Source organism: Plecotus auritus (genome assembly GCF_963455305.1).
Source record: "Plecotus auritus genome assembly, chromosome: 14".
NCBI lineage: Eukaryota > Metazoa > Chordata > Mammalia > Chiroptera > Vespertilionidae > Plecotus > Plecotus auritus.
In genome coordinates, this window is record NC_137780.1 from 3,953,702 (window position 1) to 3,969,001 (window position 15,300).

General features: G+C 56.4%; 1 protein-coding gene across 1 annotated transcript in view; it reads left to right on the forward strand.

The window, feature by feature from the left end:
* Positions 1–12,433: 12,433 nt before the first annotated feature.
* The window catches only part of GALNT2 (polypeptide N-acetylgalactosaminyltransferase 2), a gene marked incomplete at its 5' end in the record, with an annotated part of 83,453 nt that continues 80,586 nt past the window's right edge, over positions 12,434–15,300 (forward strand). Inside the window, 4 exon segments of the mRNA XM_080651154.1 lie at positions 12,434–12,472; positions 12,474–12,488; positions 12,490–12,510; positions 12,512–12,559. Coding sequence (XP_080507280.1) covers positions 12,434–12,472; positions 12,474–12,488; positions 12,490–12,510; positions 12,512–12,559 — 123 coding nt within the window.

The window sequence follows — 15,300 nt, forward strand, 5'->3', positions numbered from 1 at the left end:
TTTTAAATATAATTTTATTGATTTCAGAGAGGGAGGAAGAGGGCGAAGGAGATAGAAACACCAATAATGAGAGAGAATCATGGATGGCTACCTTCTGCATGCTCCCTACTGGGGATCGAGCCAGCAACCCGGGCGTGTGCCCTTGACGGGAATCGAACCTGGGGCCCTTCAGTCCGCAGGCTGACGCTCTATCCACTGAGCCAAACTGGCTAGGGCAGTGGTCGGCAAACTCATGAGTCAACAGAGCCAAATATCAACAGTACAAAGATTGAAATTTCTTTTGAGAGCCAAATTTTTTAAACTTAAACTTCTTCTAACGCCACTTCTTCAAAATAGACTCGCCCAGGCCGTGGTATTTTGTGGAAGAGCCACACTCAAGGGGCCAAAGAGCCTCATGTGGCTCGCGAGCCGCAGTTTGCCGACCACGGGGCTAGGGCAAAAGGATTTAGTATCAGGGGCGCTTCCCAGACTCCTTGGACCCCAGAGCGTCTCAGGATGCAAGCGCTCACAGAGCCCTCTTGGGGGAAGCTGGTGTGAGGGTTTTCCTCTCCCCACTTTCGGGTTGTTCCTACCCCAGGGCTGGTGGAGGGGGATCTGCGGGAGCCTCGGTGGGGAGCCGCCTGGGCCGCTCTGCAATGCTTCCAGTCCGTCAGCGAGAGGATCCCGGAAAGGCCTGTGGATTACGCCTCTGAATCCAGCCCCGTCGGTCCCAGGGCCCGTTGGGTCCCTGCTTTGGTGCAGTTTGGTGCCCTGGCTAGCATTCTCACACCCGCCTTAACAAGGCTGTTCTCGAAGGAGGCCAATCATTGCCTTTGAAGCAAAGGCCTGCTCATTTCAAAATGACAGGTTTTCTTTCCGCCCTTTTACTGAGTGCTCTTTGATTAAAGGCGTCCTTAAAAGCCAGTTCTCCCTCCCTCTTACTCCCTCCCTCCACAGTGCAGGGATGTAGGGAAAGAAGTATTTTGTTTTTTATTTATTTATATTTTTATTGATGTCAGAGAGGAAGGGAGAAGGAAAGAGAGGTAGAAACATCCATGATGAGAGAGAACCATGGATCGGCTGCCTCCTGCACGCCCGAACCCGGGCATGTGCCCTGACTGGGGCCGGTGATCGAGCCCGCAACCAAGGTACGTGCCCGTGACCGGAATCGAATCCGGGACCCTTCAGTCCATAAGCTGATGCTCTATCCACTGAGCCAAGCCGACCAGGACCAGAAACCCGGTGAAATTCTGGTATCTAACTCTTGCCAACACAGTCCATGTGGTTGGGGAAGCATTTAAATCACCTTAAGCCGCTCGGCACCATCGCTCCCCAGGCCACATCAATGTTTAGGGGAGAGTGGGTCTGATCAGGTTCAGGGGTCCTCAGACTTTTTAAGCAGAGGGCCAGTTCACTGTCCCTCAGACCGTGGGAGGGCCAGACTATAGTTTAAAAGAAACACTATGAACCAATTCCTATGCGCACTGCGGGCCCGGGACGCGTCGGCTGCTAAGCAGGACAGGCAGCGGCCCCCGGCGGGCCGGATCCATGTCCTCGGCGGGCCGCATGTGGCCCGCGGGCCGTAGTTTGAGGACCCCTGGTAGGTGTTTGGAGCCTGGCCCGGGGTTCCGGAGCAGAGTATTCTCTCCGCCTGGATACCAAGGAGGAGAATTTGCCCCCTGTTCCTGCCAAGGGTACCAGCTCCTCGGATAAAGCGTCCTGAGGCCTGGAGCAAGCCCTCAGCCAGCAGCCCAGGGCCCTGGTGCGTCTACATGGGGTTTGATGGTGCTAATGCCGCCTGCCTGCCGGGACGTGTTCCTGTCCCCACATCCTGAGTGCTGGGACCTCTGCCAGCTCTGGACCGAAACAACCTCCTCAACCAGTCCCAGGCCGACTCTGGGGCCTGAGGGAAGGACTGCAATGAGAGCCCCCCCCCGCCCCCCACTTATCAGTTGTCTAATTAAATACACAAGGAGAACATACCTTTTTTAAAATATATATATATTATTGATTTTTTACAGAGAGGAAGGGAGAGGGATAGAGAGAAACATCGATCAGCTGCCTCCTGCACACCTCCCACTGGGGATGTGCCCGCAACCAAGGTACATGCCCTTGACCGGAATCGAACCTGGGACCTTTCAGTCCGCAGGCTGACGCTCTATCCACTGAGCCACACCGGTTTCGGCGAGAACGTACCTTTCAAAAAAAAATTGCATTCTCTCGCCAGTTTGACTCAGTGGATAGAGTGTCGGCCCGCAGACTGAAGGGTCCTGGCTTTGATTCAGGTCAAAGGCACATGCCCCGGTTTCGAGCTCCATCCCCAGTGCGGGGCGTGCAGGAGGCAGCCAATCAGTGATTCTCTCTCATCATTGATGTCTCTCTCCCCCCGCCCCCTTCCTCTCTGAAATCAATAAAAGAAAATATTTTTTTAAAATGGCAGTCCTGCCCTGACCGGTTTGGCTCAGTGGATAGAGCGTCGGCCTACGGACTCAAGGGTCCCAGGTTCGATTCCGGTCAAGGGCATGTACCTTGGTTGCGGGCACATCCCCAGTGGGAGGTGTGCAGGAGGCAGCTGATCGATGTTTCTCTCTCATCGATGTTTCTAACTCTCTATCCCTCTCCCTTCCTCTCTGTAAAATATCAATAAAATATATTTTTTTAAAAATGGCAGTCCTCATTGCATGTGACAGCCGTCCAGTAGCCACAAGGGCGCCACCTACTGGGCCGGCTCACTGGAGAGAGAGAAACAGAGTCTTCGATGCCATCACTAGGCCTCTGATGAACTAACCCCGAATCCCTCTCCCGCACGGGGAGTGGCTGGAAACGGGCTCTGGGCTGTGTCCCCAGACACGCTCTGGCTCCGCTCCGCACAGCCGGTGTGAACAGGGACCTGCCCCAGCCATCCCCCCGGGGTGCCCCTGCCCAGGCCGGCGAAGGATGCCCCGGGCCCAGCCCACTCTCTCACAGAGATGGCTTCAGAGACAGTGACCGACTCAGCCAGGGTGGCCATGGACTTGGCTGATGTTAGCTCTGAAAGTTTCACCTACTCTCAGTGTCTGGCCAACCGGGACAGCTGTTCCCACCCCCTCCCTCCACCACCACCTCCTGATCCAAGCCTCAGGAGAGCACAGCTGATTGGCGGAACCCATGCCACTCAGCAGCAAAGGGGCGGGGCCTCTACCAGGCAAGGGGGGAAATCACAGTGTGGCCAACATCCAGGCGTGGGCAGGATGTGGAGAGGACTTTGAGCGACCAAGTGGGACACAGGTGCAACGAGCCCCCATTGCCAGGCTTGCCAGGTCCAGGGGCGCAGGGGTGGGCAAACTTTCTGACTCGAGGGCCACAATGGGTTCTTAAACTGGACCGGAGGGCCGGAACAAAAGCATGGATGGAGTGTTTGTGTGAACTAATATAAATTCAAAGTAAAGGAGCGGAGGGGAGAGCAAGAGAACCCTCCGCTCTTTCGGCTCCGCGGGCCGGATAGAACAGCCGGATCCGGCCCGCGGGCCGTAGTTTGCCCACGGCTGTTTAGCCACTTCCATTGGGTTCACAACCAGAGCTTCCTACCCGGTCCAGGCGGCGTTGGCGGCTTCCCTTGGAGACCACGGAGCTGAACTGGAAGCCAGTGCCCTGGTGGTATTCACAGGGGATGATGGGTGGCCCGTCTAGGGCTTTTCCCAGGATCCTTCCCATCGGATTGCAGGTCTCACACATTTTAATCTGGGATGGCAGGGACAGAGGAATGGAAAACCGTTGAATAGCCCGGCCGGTGTGGCTCAGTGGGTGAGCGTCGACCTAGGAACCAGGAGGTCAGGGTTCGATTCCCCGTCAGGCTCGATCCCCAGTGGGGGGCGTGCAGGAGGCAGCCCATCCATGATTCTCTCTCATCATGGATGTTTCTCTCTCTCTCTCCCTCTCCCTTCCTCTCTGAAACCAATAAAAATATATATATTTTTTAAAGGAAAATAGTTGGGTAGATATTAAGAGAAAGTAATAAAACTCATTTTATTAAATGAAAAAAAAATGGATTTCGGTTTTTAACCATTGAATTGTGCCACCTTCGGTGCGTGCGGTATTTTGACTCCGGTGCCAAGGTCCAGACCCCAAAGCAAAGACCCCAGAAGACCCCGAAACACGGACGTGTGTGATCTAACGAATGAGGGAGCGAGTGCCGTGGGAGAGGGCGTCTCGCTCCTCGTTTAGACACCTGCCACGGCCTTCGGCCTTCGGCGCGCAGAGCCGTCTGTCAATGTCACCTCCAGCCGCTGCTGAGATACCTGTGACGCGTCCCCCGCGGGTCTGGGCAGGCGGCCAGCCCGCACTGCAGCCGTGCCCCGGGGGAAGCCCTCTTCCGGGGCTTATCTGCGAGGATTCCCGCACCCCTGCTCACCATCACCGACAGCCACAGCCGTGGCGCAAGCCACAGGAGAAAGTCGTGCACCTGCGCTCAGGGGCACAAGGCCTGACAGGCATGTTCACTCTGCTCTTTGCACCATCCTCCCACCCACGGTTTCCGGGGAGCCCCGGGGAGCCCAGGTGAGCCCAGGTGAGCCCCAGTGAGTCATGGGTAGCTCGGAGAGGTAAGCAGGACAAGCAGGAGGATATCCAATGTAGAGATGAGTAAACCAAGATTTCTAGACAGTAACTCACCCAGGGTAAGTGAAGAACTGGACAAGCGCGGTTCTCCCATCTCCCGCTCACCCCCCATTTTAACATTTTTTCTTTTTTGTTGTTGTGTTAATCCTCACCCGAGGATATTTTTTCCATTGGTTTTTATTTATTTACTTTTTAATATATCTTTATTGATTTCTTTAGAGAGGAAGGGAGAGGGAGAGAGAGAGAGAGAGAGAGAGAGAGAGAGAGAGAAACATCAATGATGAGAGAGAATCATTGATTGGCTGCCTTCTGCACGCCCCCTACTGGGCATGTGCCCTTGACCGGAATAGAACCTGGGACCCTTCAGTCCGCAGGCCGACACTCCATCCACTGAGCCAAACCAGCTAGGGCTGCACTGGATTTTTGAGAGTGGAAAGGCGGGGAAGAGACAGAGAGAGAAACATCGATGTGAGAGAGACATGGATTGCTTGCCTCCTGCATGCGTGCCCCAGACCAGGGCCAGCGATGGAGCCCCATAACCAAGGTATGCACCCCTGACCAGAATCAACCCGGGACCCTGCAGTCTGTGGGCTGACGCTCCACCCACTGAGCCAAACCGGCTAGGGCCAGGATGAAGACGTTTTTCTACATAACTGCAACATCATTCTCACAGCTAAACATGAATAATGATTTCGAAGCAGAATCTCATATCCTTTCGTTTATTCTTAAATGGGAGACATTTGCCTTTTGATGCTGACGTTGCTTTCCAAAACGGAGTTCTGGTCCTCGTTCCCTGTAAACCCACCGGGTTCATTGGCGTCGTCAAGACCTATCATCCGAGCCCTAACCGGTTTGGCTCGGTGGATGGAGTGTCGGCCTGCGGACTGAAGGGTCCCAGGTTCGATTCCGGTCAAGGGCATGTACCTTGGTTGCAGGCACATTCCCAGTAGGGTGTGTGCAGGAGGCAGCTGATCTATGTTTCTATCTCATCGATGTTTCTAACTCTCTATCCCTCTCCCTTCCTCTCTGTAAAAAATCAATAAAATATATTTTAAAAAATAAATAAAGACGTATGGTCCCGGAAAACAGCTGCCTCCTCTGGGGTCCTGGGGCGGTCAAGGGTTCTTCAGGCCCCAAGGATGGGCTGTGTCAAGAACAGACCACACTCCCAAGCAGGTCAGGGGGGTGTTATTTTGACACACTGAGGGGCCCACGGAGCTGATGGAGTTTCTAAGCTCCTACAGCCATACCATATAAGATCAATCTCCCTCCCCCTCTCCTCCCCTCCCCTCCCCCTCCCCCTCCCCCCCCCTCTCTCCCTCCCCCCCCCCCCATGGGTTTCTCGCCTCCTTTATGAACTGCATTGCAGAAAGAAAGCGGTATACATGAGTCAGCGCTGCTTTTGGCAATCCCTCTTCCGTAGGCCTAGGGTGGGACTCAGGAAATTGCAAAGCTCCCCAGGATCAGAGCCTGGCAGGGGGCGGGGCACGGAACCCCCTCCCCCCCCCCCCCCCTTGCTGGGCCGGCCCACACAGCGCGGCTCTGCGCACCTTGTGTCTGTGTGCTTGTGGGTTTTGTAAGCTGACTCCAATTCTCTGGGGATGTGAGTGGAGTATCAACTATAAATAAACGGGAGGCCTCCGCAGAGCGTCCCTGCGCACTTGAATCCATCTGGGGGCCCTGCCGCTGAAGAGGGGTGGGGAGGGGGAGAGGCTGTGGACGCGGGGTGAGATGAGCTGGGCCCGCCCTTGGCGCTGTCCTTTGCTAGTTGCATGGATGGTTTTATCTTATTTATTTTTATTTTATTCAACATGGCTTTTTATTTTTATCCATTTATTTAATCGTTATTGTTGGAAGTATTACAGATGTCCCCTTTTCTCCCTCATTGACCCCTTGTAGCCTGCCCCCGTCCCCCTCCCCAGGCCCTCACCACCCCATTGCTGGGTCCACGGGTTATGCATATGCGCACACAAGTTCATTGATTGATCTCTTCCCACCCACACACCCTCCCTCCCCCGCCTTACCTCTGAGGTTCAACAGTCTGTGCGTGCTTCCCTGTCTCTGGATCTATTTTCGTTCACCCGTTCATCTTGTTCATTAGATCCCACGTGTGCGTGCGGTCGTGGGATGCTTGTCTTTCTCTGACGGGCCTGTTTCCCTCAGCATGATGGCCTCCAGGTCCCTCCTGCATGGATGCTGTTAGGTAACTTAGCAGAACTCTCCGGGCCTCAGGTCGCTCTGCAAGGGTTCCGTCCTCATGAGTCTTGAGCTATGGCACCCGGAAGGGCCCTTCTGAGGGTCAGTGGTGGCGACTCACTGTGGACGGGAGGGACACAGTGTCCCCTCCCGTGAAAGCCAGCCCGCACTCTTCAATATCTTCTTTAAAAAAAAAAAAAAAAAAAAAAAAAAATATATATATATATATATATATATATATATATATATATATATATATACACACACACACTAGAGGCCCGGTGCACAAAATCTGTGCACGGGGGTGTGTGTCCCTCAGCCCAGCCTGCACCCTCTCCAATCTAGGACCCCTCGATTGGGCCTAAACGGGCAGTCGGACATCCCTCTCACAATCCAGGACTGCTGGCTCCCAACTGCTCGCCTGCCTGCCTTCCTGATTGCCCCTAACTGCTTCTGCCTGCCAGCCTGATCCCCCCCTAACCACTGCCCTGCCAGCCTGATTGATGCCTATTTGCTCCCCTGCCAGCCTGATTGCCCCTAACTGCCCTCCCCTGCAGGCCCGGTCACCCCTAACTGTCCTCCCCTGTAGGCCTGGGTCCTCCCCAACTGCCCTCCCCTGTGGGCCATCTTGTGGTGGCCATCTTGTGTCCACATGGGAGTAGGATCTTTGACCACATGGGGGCAGCCATCTTGTGTGTTGGAATGATGGTTAATTTGCATATTACTCTTTTATTAGATAGGATTTTTATTGATTTCAGAGAGAAGGGGAGAGGGAGAGGGAGAGAGAGATGGAAACATCCATGATGAGAGAAAATCATGGATCGGCTGCCTCCTGCACGTCCCCTACTGGGGATGGAGCCTGCAACCCGGGCCTGTGCCCTTGACCAGAATCGAACCTGGGACCCTTCAGTCCGTAGGCCAATGCTCCATCCACTGAGCCAAACTGGCCAGGGCTTTAATATCTTCTTTTTACCATAGCAGCTCTAGGAATGTGCTTCCATTATTTGGGGAGGGGGAGCAAGGGGGGAAGAGTTCTGATGGTCTAATCCCAGTATGAAATATGTTGATCCTATTTAAGCCGTTATAATTGTGTTTTTCTTCTCTCTCTTAATTGGGCATTTTGACCGCCATTAAACGATTGCGGGAAAGGGGAAATTGGACGATTAGATGATCAGAAAGCTTGGGTTGGTCAGAGATCCAATGTATGGTCACACTGGCCAGGGCTCCCGACACCTCTGATGCCAGGAACCAGGACAGGCCCGGCGCAGTCACCTACGCTCTGCTCACGCAGCAGGTGTGTGTGGCTGTCGGTGCTGTGCTGTGTAGTCGAGCAGAAGCCCTGAGGGATCTGTCCCGAGAACAGGACATCCATGCCCTGGCCGGGTGGCTCAGCTGATTGGAGCACCATCCCATACAGAGGTCGGCAAACTCATTCGTCAACAGAGCCCAATATCAACAGGACAACGATGGACATTTCTTTGGAGAGGCAGATTTTTTAAACTTAAACTTCTTCTAACGCCACTTCTTCAACATAGACTCGCTCAGGCCGTGGTCTTTTGTGGAAGAGCCACACTCAAGGGGCCAAAGAGCCGCCTGTGGCTCGAGAGCCACAGTTTGCCAACCACAGCCGTACACCAATAGGTTTCAGGTTCGATTCCTGGTCAGGGCACATACCTCGGCTGTGGTTGGATCTCCAGTCAGGGCAACCGATCAATGTTTCTCTCTCACATCGATGTCTCTCTCCCTCCCCTCTTCCTCTCTCTAAAATGAATAAAACCTCTCACAATGAGGAGAGAGAATCAGGGATCGGCTGCCTCCTGCACGCCCCACCCTAGGGATGGAGCCCACCACTGGGGCATGTGCCCTGGCCGGGAATCGAACCGTGACCTCCTGGTTCATAGATCAACGCTCAACCACTGAGCCACGCCAGCTGGACGGCTCCTGCTCTGTAGACTTGGGTTTTCTTTTCTGACCAAAGTTGAAAATCTTTTAATAGGCAAATGAAGCCCATTGCTACACGGATAGACTGAATTGGTTTGGTCTCAACTCCATCATATTATTTTCCCTTACAATTAATGTACGTATTCTGGTCTCCTTGCTGTGTTTCTATCACTATGCTTTGCTATTTAAAATAGTTTGTTGTGTGTTTTTTTTGTTTGTTTTTTTTGGGGGGGGCGGCGGGTAGGGTTTCCAATATTCTGGAAACTGATAATTTGCTTTAGTGGAGTTCTTATATTTTTCTATTACCCTTAACCCTTTCTTTGTTTCTTAACCTTTTAATTCCTGGTCTGCCTGTTCCCTATGGTTTCCTGGATTCCCACGTGTTACCTATTCAGCAATTCCGTCCTCCCTTTTCTCCCCCCCCCCCCCCCCCCCCCGCTCCTTCAGTTGTTTGCAGTGGCATCTGTTCTAAATTCTCAGAAAGTACCACATGCGGTGCGTGCTGTTCTTCCGCCAATCCATGAACGCTCTCGCTCGCCTTCCTGGTTTCCAGAGTGACCTCTTGATCGAGGAAGCTCGCTCTCCAGGAAAGGAATGTGACCTCTGAAAGTTGGCCCTCAGGGCCCATCTGTGTGTCTGTGACCTTGACCCTGAAGTCCGGACACAAAAATGCTTGGCTGGAACCTTCCTTCTCGGCGTTTCTTGTAAATGCTGCCCCGCTGTTGCCTTGTGCGGTGTGGTGTGGAGAAGACTGCTGCCAGACTCAAAGATCTCTGTGAGCAATTGGATCGTTTGTCTTTAAACATCTAATAGTTTTACTGCCCAGCCTGCCAGGCTCAGTGGTTGAGTGGTGACCTAGGAACCAGGAAGTCACGGTTTGATTCCCCGTCAGGGCACATGACCGGGTTGTGGGCTCGATCCACAGTGTGGGGTGTGCAGGAGGCAGCCGATCCATGATTCTCTCATTACTGGTGCCTCTCACTCTCTCTCTCTCTCTCTCCCGTCATCTCTGAAATCAATAAAAATACATTTTTTCAAAAAAAGAAAATCTAAGAGTTTAACTAAGATATAGTACTAAGATTATTCCAGACCAATTTCCCAATGTGTGTGGAAGGTACATTCAATATGTAACTTAAATTTTCTCTTATTTCTGGATTATCTAATGGGATTATAGCTTTTTCCAGTTTTATTGAGATGTAACTGACATACAACTCTATGTAAGTTTAAGATGTACAGCATAATGGCTTGACTAACATATATTGTGAAATGATTACCCCAATAGATTCAGTTAATATCCATCATCTCATATAGATGTATATTTAAACATTTTTTTTTTCACCCAGTGGATAGAGCATCGGCCTGCAGACTGAAGGATCCCGGGTTCAATTCCGGTCAGGGCACATGCCCGGGTTGCGGGCTCGATCCCCAGTAGGGGGCATGCAGGAGGCAGCCAATCAATGATTCTCTCTCATCATTGATGTTTCTATCTCTCTCCCTCTCCCTTCCTCTCTGAAATCAATAAAAATATATTTAAAATGTCCTTGGTCTTAAAAAAAAAAACACCACACACACACACAACTCCTTTTATTATAAAAAAGAAATGTGATTAATTTTCTGTTTTCTTTTTACAATAGCTTTGTGTTCCACAGATGTGATGTTTTTGTTACTAGGCATCCTGACGCCGGGTTCGTGGTTCAAGCGTGGTCTGCCCGTGTGGGGAAGTGCCGTTTTTCCCCAGCTAACCGCGGCTGGGGGTCACTGTCGTTCATGTCCGCGGGACCTTTCATTTCTCCTTCTTCCTTCCTTCCTTCTCTCCCTTCACCGCCAGGCCTCCGGAGGGCATGGCCCTTTCTCTGTTTCTCCGACTTTTCCCAGACGCCAGGTTTCCTCAAGGCTGCCACCTCCTGCCCCACCAGCTTTCAGACCTCTTCTCTTTGTCCGGTCAAAGAAATACGTTCAGTATTTCTGTGTTCGGTCTTTAGCTCTTGGTGTGGGACCTTCTCTTGATGGAGGGAGTTAAGCCTGGCTTCCCTTAAGCCAGGGGTGGGCAAACTTTTTGACTCGAGGGCCACCATGGGTTCTTCAACTGGACCGGAGGAGGGCCGGAACAAAAGCATGGATGGAGTGTTTGTGTGAACTAATATAAATTCAAAGTAAAGGAGCGGAGGGGAGAGCAAGAGAACCAGATAGAACAGCCGGATCCGGCCCGCAGGCCGTAGTTTGCCCAAGGCTGCCTTAAGCCCTTGGCAACCATGGGAGGGAGCTCTGGTGGAATTGGAAGTCTTTTCTTTCTTCTATTTAACAAGTGATTTGGAGTTCAGGTCCCGGCATTCGGGAGCAGTGAGCGCAGAGGCCTGTTCCCAGTGCTGGTGTTTGGTTGAGGATGTGAGCAGACTCAGATGCAGGCAGCTGTCATTATTCTCTACAGCGGTGGTGGGGGGGAGGCGGGGAGGGGAGGGGGGCTCCCACATCAGTTTAAAATATCAAGGGCTAAGTCACATTTATTTCGTGTCTGGGAGCTGCTGGACACTGCGCTGAGAAGGGCGGCGTCAAGGTTATATAGATTCTGTTACCAGACGGATCCGTCTTGTCGCATCTTTATAGATGTTGAGCGTGCAAACTCTTGCTTCTTCTTTTAAGAAAGCAACCGATGAAAAAGATTTAAAGACACAGGGATACATTGTTTCCCGTTTCCCCCTTTCATGTTTACTAAACACACACACACACCCCAACCCCGAAATGCAACACCCTGCTGTGTGGCGCTGTGTTCGCTCCTGGAAATGTTCCCTTAGAGACGGTCTCTCAGTGCGCACCTCCAACCTCAGCCCAAGGGAATACATAAAACGGACCCCTGAGGATCGGGGACATGTTGCTGCCAGATCAGGAAGAAAACTGCCTCAGCAGCTGCGAAGTCGGGTGCAGGAGGGGGTGGCAGCAAAAGACCCAGGTCGGTGGGTCCACGCGGGCCTGGTAAGGGTCTGAGACGGGTGTCCGGCGGCGTGGCACAGGCCCAGGTTGCAGGCTCCATCCCCAGTGTGGGGCGTGCAGGAGGCAGCCGATCCATGATTCTCTCTTACCGTTGATGTTTCTCTCTCTCTCCCTCTCCCTTCCTCTCTGACATCAATACAAAGAAAAAAAAAGGAAAAAAGGGTCTGAAATGGTCTTGAAGACCAAGGACTGGAGGTGACAAGGTCCGCAGAGCAGCGCCAGGCCGCGGGGACCAGGTGTCCCTGGGCCTGTGCCCGTGCGCCCGGGTGCGCGCGCCCCGCCGGGGCCCAGGCAGCCACCTGTCACTCACGGGGGGCGGAGGGCGCGCGGGAGGACGCGGAGGAGGCGGGCGGGCGGCGTGCGGAGCCTGGACACAGCGCTCCTCCCTCCTCCTGCCGCCTCCTCCCGCCCCGGGCCGCCGCCGCCGCCGCCGCCGCCCGCCGATTGGTCGCCCTTTGCTCCCTGACCCGTCCCCCTCCCGCTGCCTCCGAGGCCGCCGCTTCCTGCTCGCGCGCCGCCGCGCTCCCGGCCCCGGCTGATCTGGGCGCCCAGTGCGCGCCGCCCTCGCCGCCGCCGCCCGAGCGGGAGCGCGCGCCGGGGGGGAGGAGCCGCGCTGCGCCCGCCCCTTCCTCCCTCCGCCCGCGCCCGCGACGCCCGCCCGCCGCCTCCCCGCCCGCCGGCCCAGGCTGCACAGGCGAGCACGGCGCCGCGGGCCGGCGGCCGAGAGGCGAGGATGCGGCGGCGCTCGCGGATGCTGCTGTGCTTCGCGCTCCTTGTGGGTGCTGGGCAATCGCCTACTACATGTACTCCGGGGGGCGGCACCGCGCTGGCCGCGGGCGCGGGCGGCGCCGGCAGGAAGGTGAGTGGGCGCCCGCCGCGGCCCGGCCCCCCGCACCCCGATCCCCGCCACCCCCGCGCCCGGCCCTCCGGCCCTCGAAGCATCCCGGGCCCTCTGCTCTGACGTGGGCCGCCGGGCACCCAGGGGGGCTCCCCGCTCCTCCCGCTCTCCTCCGTCCCGGACCTCGGCTCGGGCCCCCCCGCCTCGGGCCTCCCCGAGTCCCCCGGGGCAGCGGGGGCAGCGGGGGCGGCGGGCGCATCAGCCCCTCCGCGCTCGCCGGGCTCGGAAGAGGCCACCCGGCGCTGCCCCACTGGCTGGGGGCCGCGGACGCCCTTCTCGTCGGCCCCCCCCCAGGCGCCCCACCCCCTCGGAGACGCCCCCCTCTGCTGCACACAATTTAAGCGGCGTCCTGTCCCGCCGCCGAAGCCCCATCCCCTGCGCGGGGAAGTTTGGGGGTACGGGTGTTGGGAGGCACAAAAGGGGGTGGGGAGGCGGGGAGGAGGCGGCCGCCTCTCCAGCGTGTCGTTGTACAGTAGGAGAGAGGAGTCCAAGTTTCTTTTCCAGCCCTTTGATACCAGCGCTGCGGATCCTCCCCCTTCCCCGCGGCGCCCCGCGTGGGGAGGGGGGCGCACGTCTGGACTCTGCCCCTCGCTCTGCCCGTTCCTCCGGGGGCGGGGGACGCAGCCAGCCCGGGGCCGGGGAAAACGGACTCCCCTCAGCTGGAGGGAGCGCCCTGGTTTGCCACTTCCATTCGCCTCTCTCTGCGCCCCGAGCGAGGCCGGCCCCGGCCCTGTCCCGACCTTCCCCTCCCGGCCCCCGCGTTACACTGCGCCCGGCGGGGCCCGGCCCCCTGCGCGCCGTGCGCCTCCCCCAGGGCCCGGTGACGCGGGGGATGGTCCCCGTGTTTTGCACAGGCCCCGAGGGCCGAGTGGTGGGGCCGTGGGGACCGCGGAAGGCGCTCCAGACAGCCAGGCGTTTGGGGGAGGACGCGGAGCCCCCGAGAAGCCGGCGCGGCGCGGTGCTGGGGCCGCGCGCCCGCTGGGCCGGGAGGGGCCTGGGCGCCGGGCACATGTTGCTGGTGCCGCGGGGTGGGGTGGTTGATGGGTTTGAAAGCAGCGTTATCTTTTCCAAAACGCTGCAGCCCCCGTTCCCGTGACGTTGGTGTCGCCGCAAACCCTGGAAATTCTGAGTTCATGGAGGGGGACCGCGGGGGTTGGGCTGGAACCAGGGGATGGTGGCCAGGAACCAGCGGATCGCGCATAACTGTACACGAACCGACTTTGGTCTTTAAGTCTGATTTGTAGATGTCAGCGTGGAGTGGCTGAGTCAGAGGTTTCCTCCCTCCCTCCCTCCCCTCCCTCCCTCCCTCCCTCCCTTCCTTCCTTCCTTCCTTCCTCCCTCCCTCCCTCCCTCCCTCCCTCCCTCCCTCCCTCCCTCCCTCGTTCCTTCCTTCCTTCCTTCCTTCCCTTCCTTTCCTTCCTTCCTTCCTTCCCTCCCTCCCTTCCTCCCTCCCTCCCTCCCTCCCTCCCTCCCTCCTTCCTTCCTTCCCTTCCTCCCTCCCTCCCTTCCCTCCTCCCTCCCTCCCTCCCTTCTTCCTTCCCTCCTCCCTCCTTCCCTTCCTTCAGTCTTTCCTTCCTTCCTTCCTCCCTCCCTCCCTCTCTCTCTCTTTCTTTCTTTCTTTTTCCTTCCTTCCCTCCTTCCTTCCTCCTTCCTTCCTCCCTCCCTCCCTCCCTCCCTCCCTCCCTTCCTCCCTCCCTCCCTCCCTCCTTCCTCCCTCCCTCCCTCCCTCCCTCCCTTCTTCCTTCTCCCTCCCTCTTTCTTTGTCCTTCCTTCCTTTCCTCCTCCCTCCCTCCCTCCTTCTTTCCTTCCTCCTCCCTCCTTCCCTTCCTTCCTTCAGTCTTTCCTCCCTCCCTCCTCCCTCCCTCCTCCCTTCCCTCCTTCCTCCCTCCCTCCTCCCTCCCTCCCTCCCTCCTTGCTCCCTCCCTCCCTCCCTCCTCCCTCCCTCCTCCCTCCTTCCTTCCTTCCTCCCTCCTTCCCTCCCTCCCTCCTTTTCTCTCTTTCTCTCCCTGGCTTGTTCTGAGCCAATAGTATACCCTTAGCCCTGTTTTGCACTCTCTCTCTCTCTCTCCCTCCCTCTCCCTCTCTCCCTTCCCTCTCCCTCTCTCTCTCTCTCTCTCTCTCTCTCTCTCTCTCTCTCTCTCTCATGAGAGCACGGTGTTTATGTACACGGAATCCCCGTGATTCCTGCGGTGAAGGGCCAGGGAGCCCAGGGGGAGCGGTGCGGCTGCTGCCAGAGGGACAGCCGTGGGCACGTTGTGCTGGGATGATCTCCAACCCGCGTCCCCGGCCGCTGTGCCCCGGGCGGGTCCGCGTGGCCTGGCGTGCGGTGGCACCTAGGCAGGCGGTCTGCCTTCCACGCCAGAGGAAACCAAACACATAGGCCAGCCTGGTGCTTCTCGTTCCTGGGTCGGCCTCGTTTCGCGAGCACATGGATTAGAAAGGGCTGACATGCGACCTCGGGGCGTTTGCAGAGGCCAGACCCCTGGTGGGGGGTGAGCTTCTGCTGGTGGGCGGGGTTGATCTCTGAAGAGTGATCCTTAGTTAAAAAAAAACAATACTGATCCCAGAGCCCTAGCTGGTGTGGCTCAGTGGATAGAGCGTCGGCCTGCGGACTGAAGGGTCCCCGGTTCGATTCCGGTCAAGGGCATGTACCTTGGTTGCGGGCACATCCCCAGTAGGAGGTGTGCAGGAGGCAGCTGATT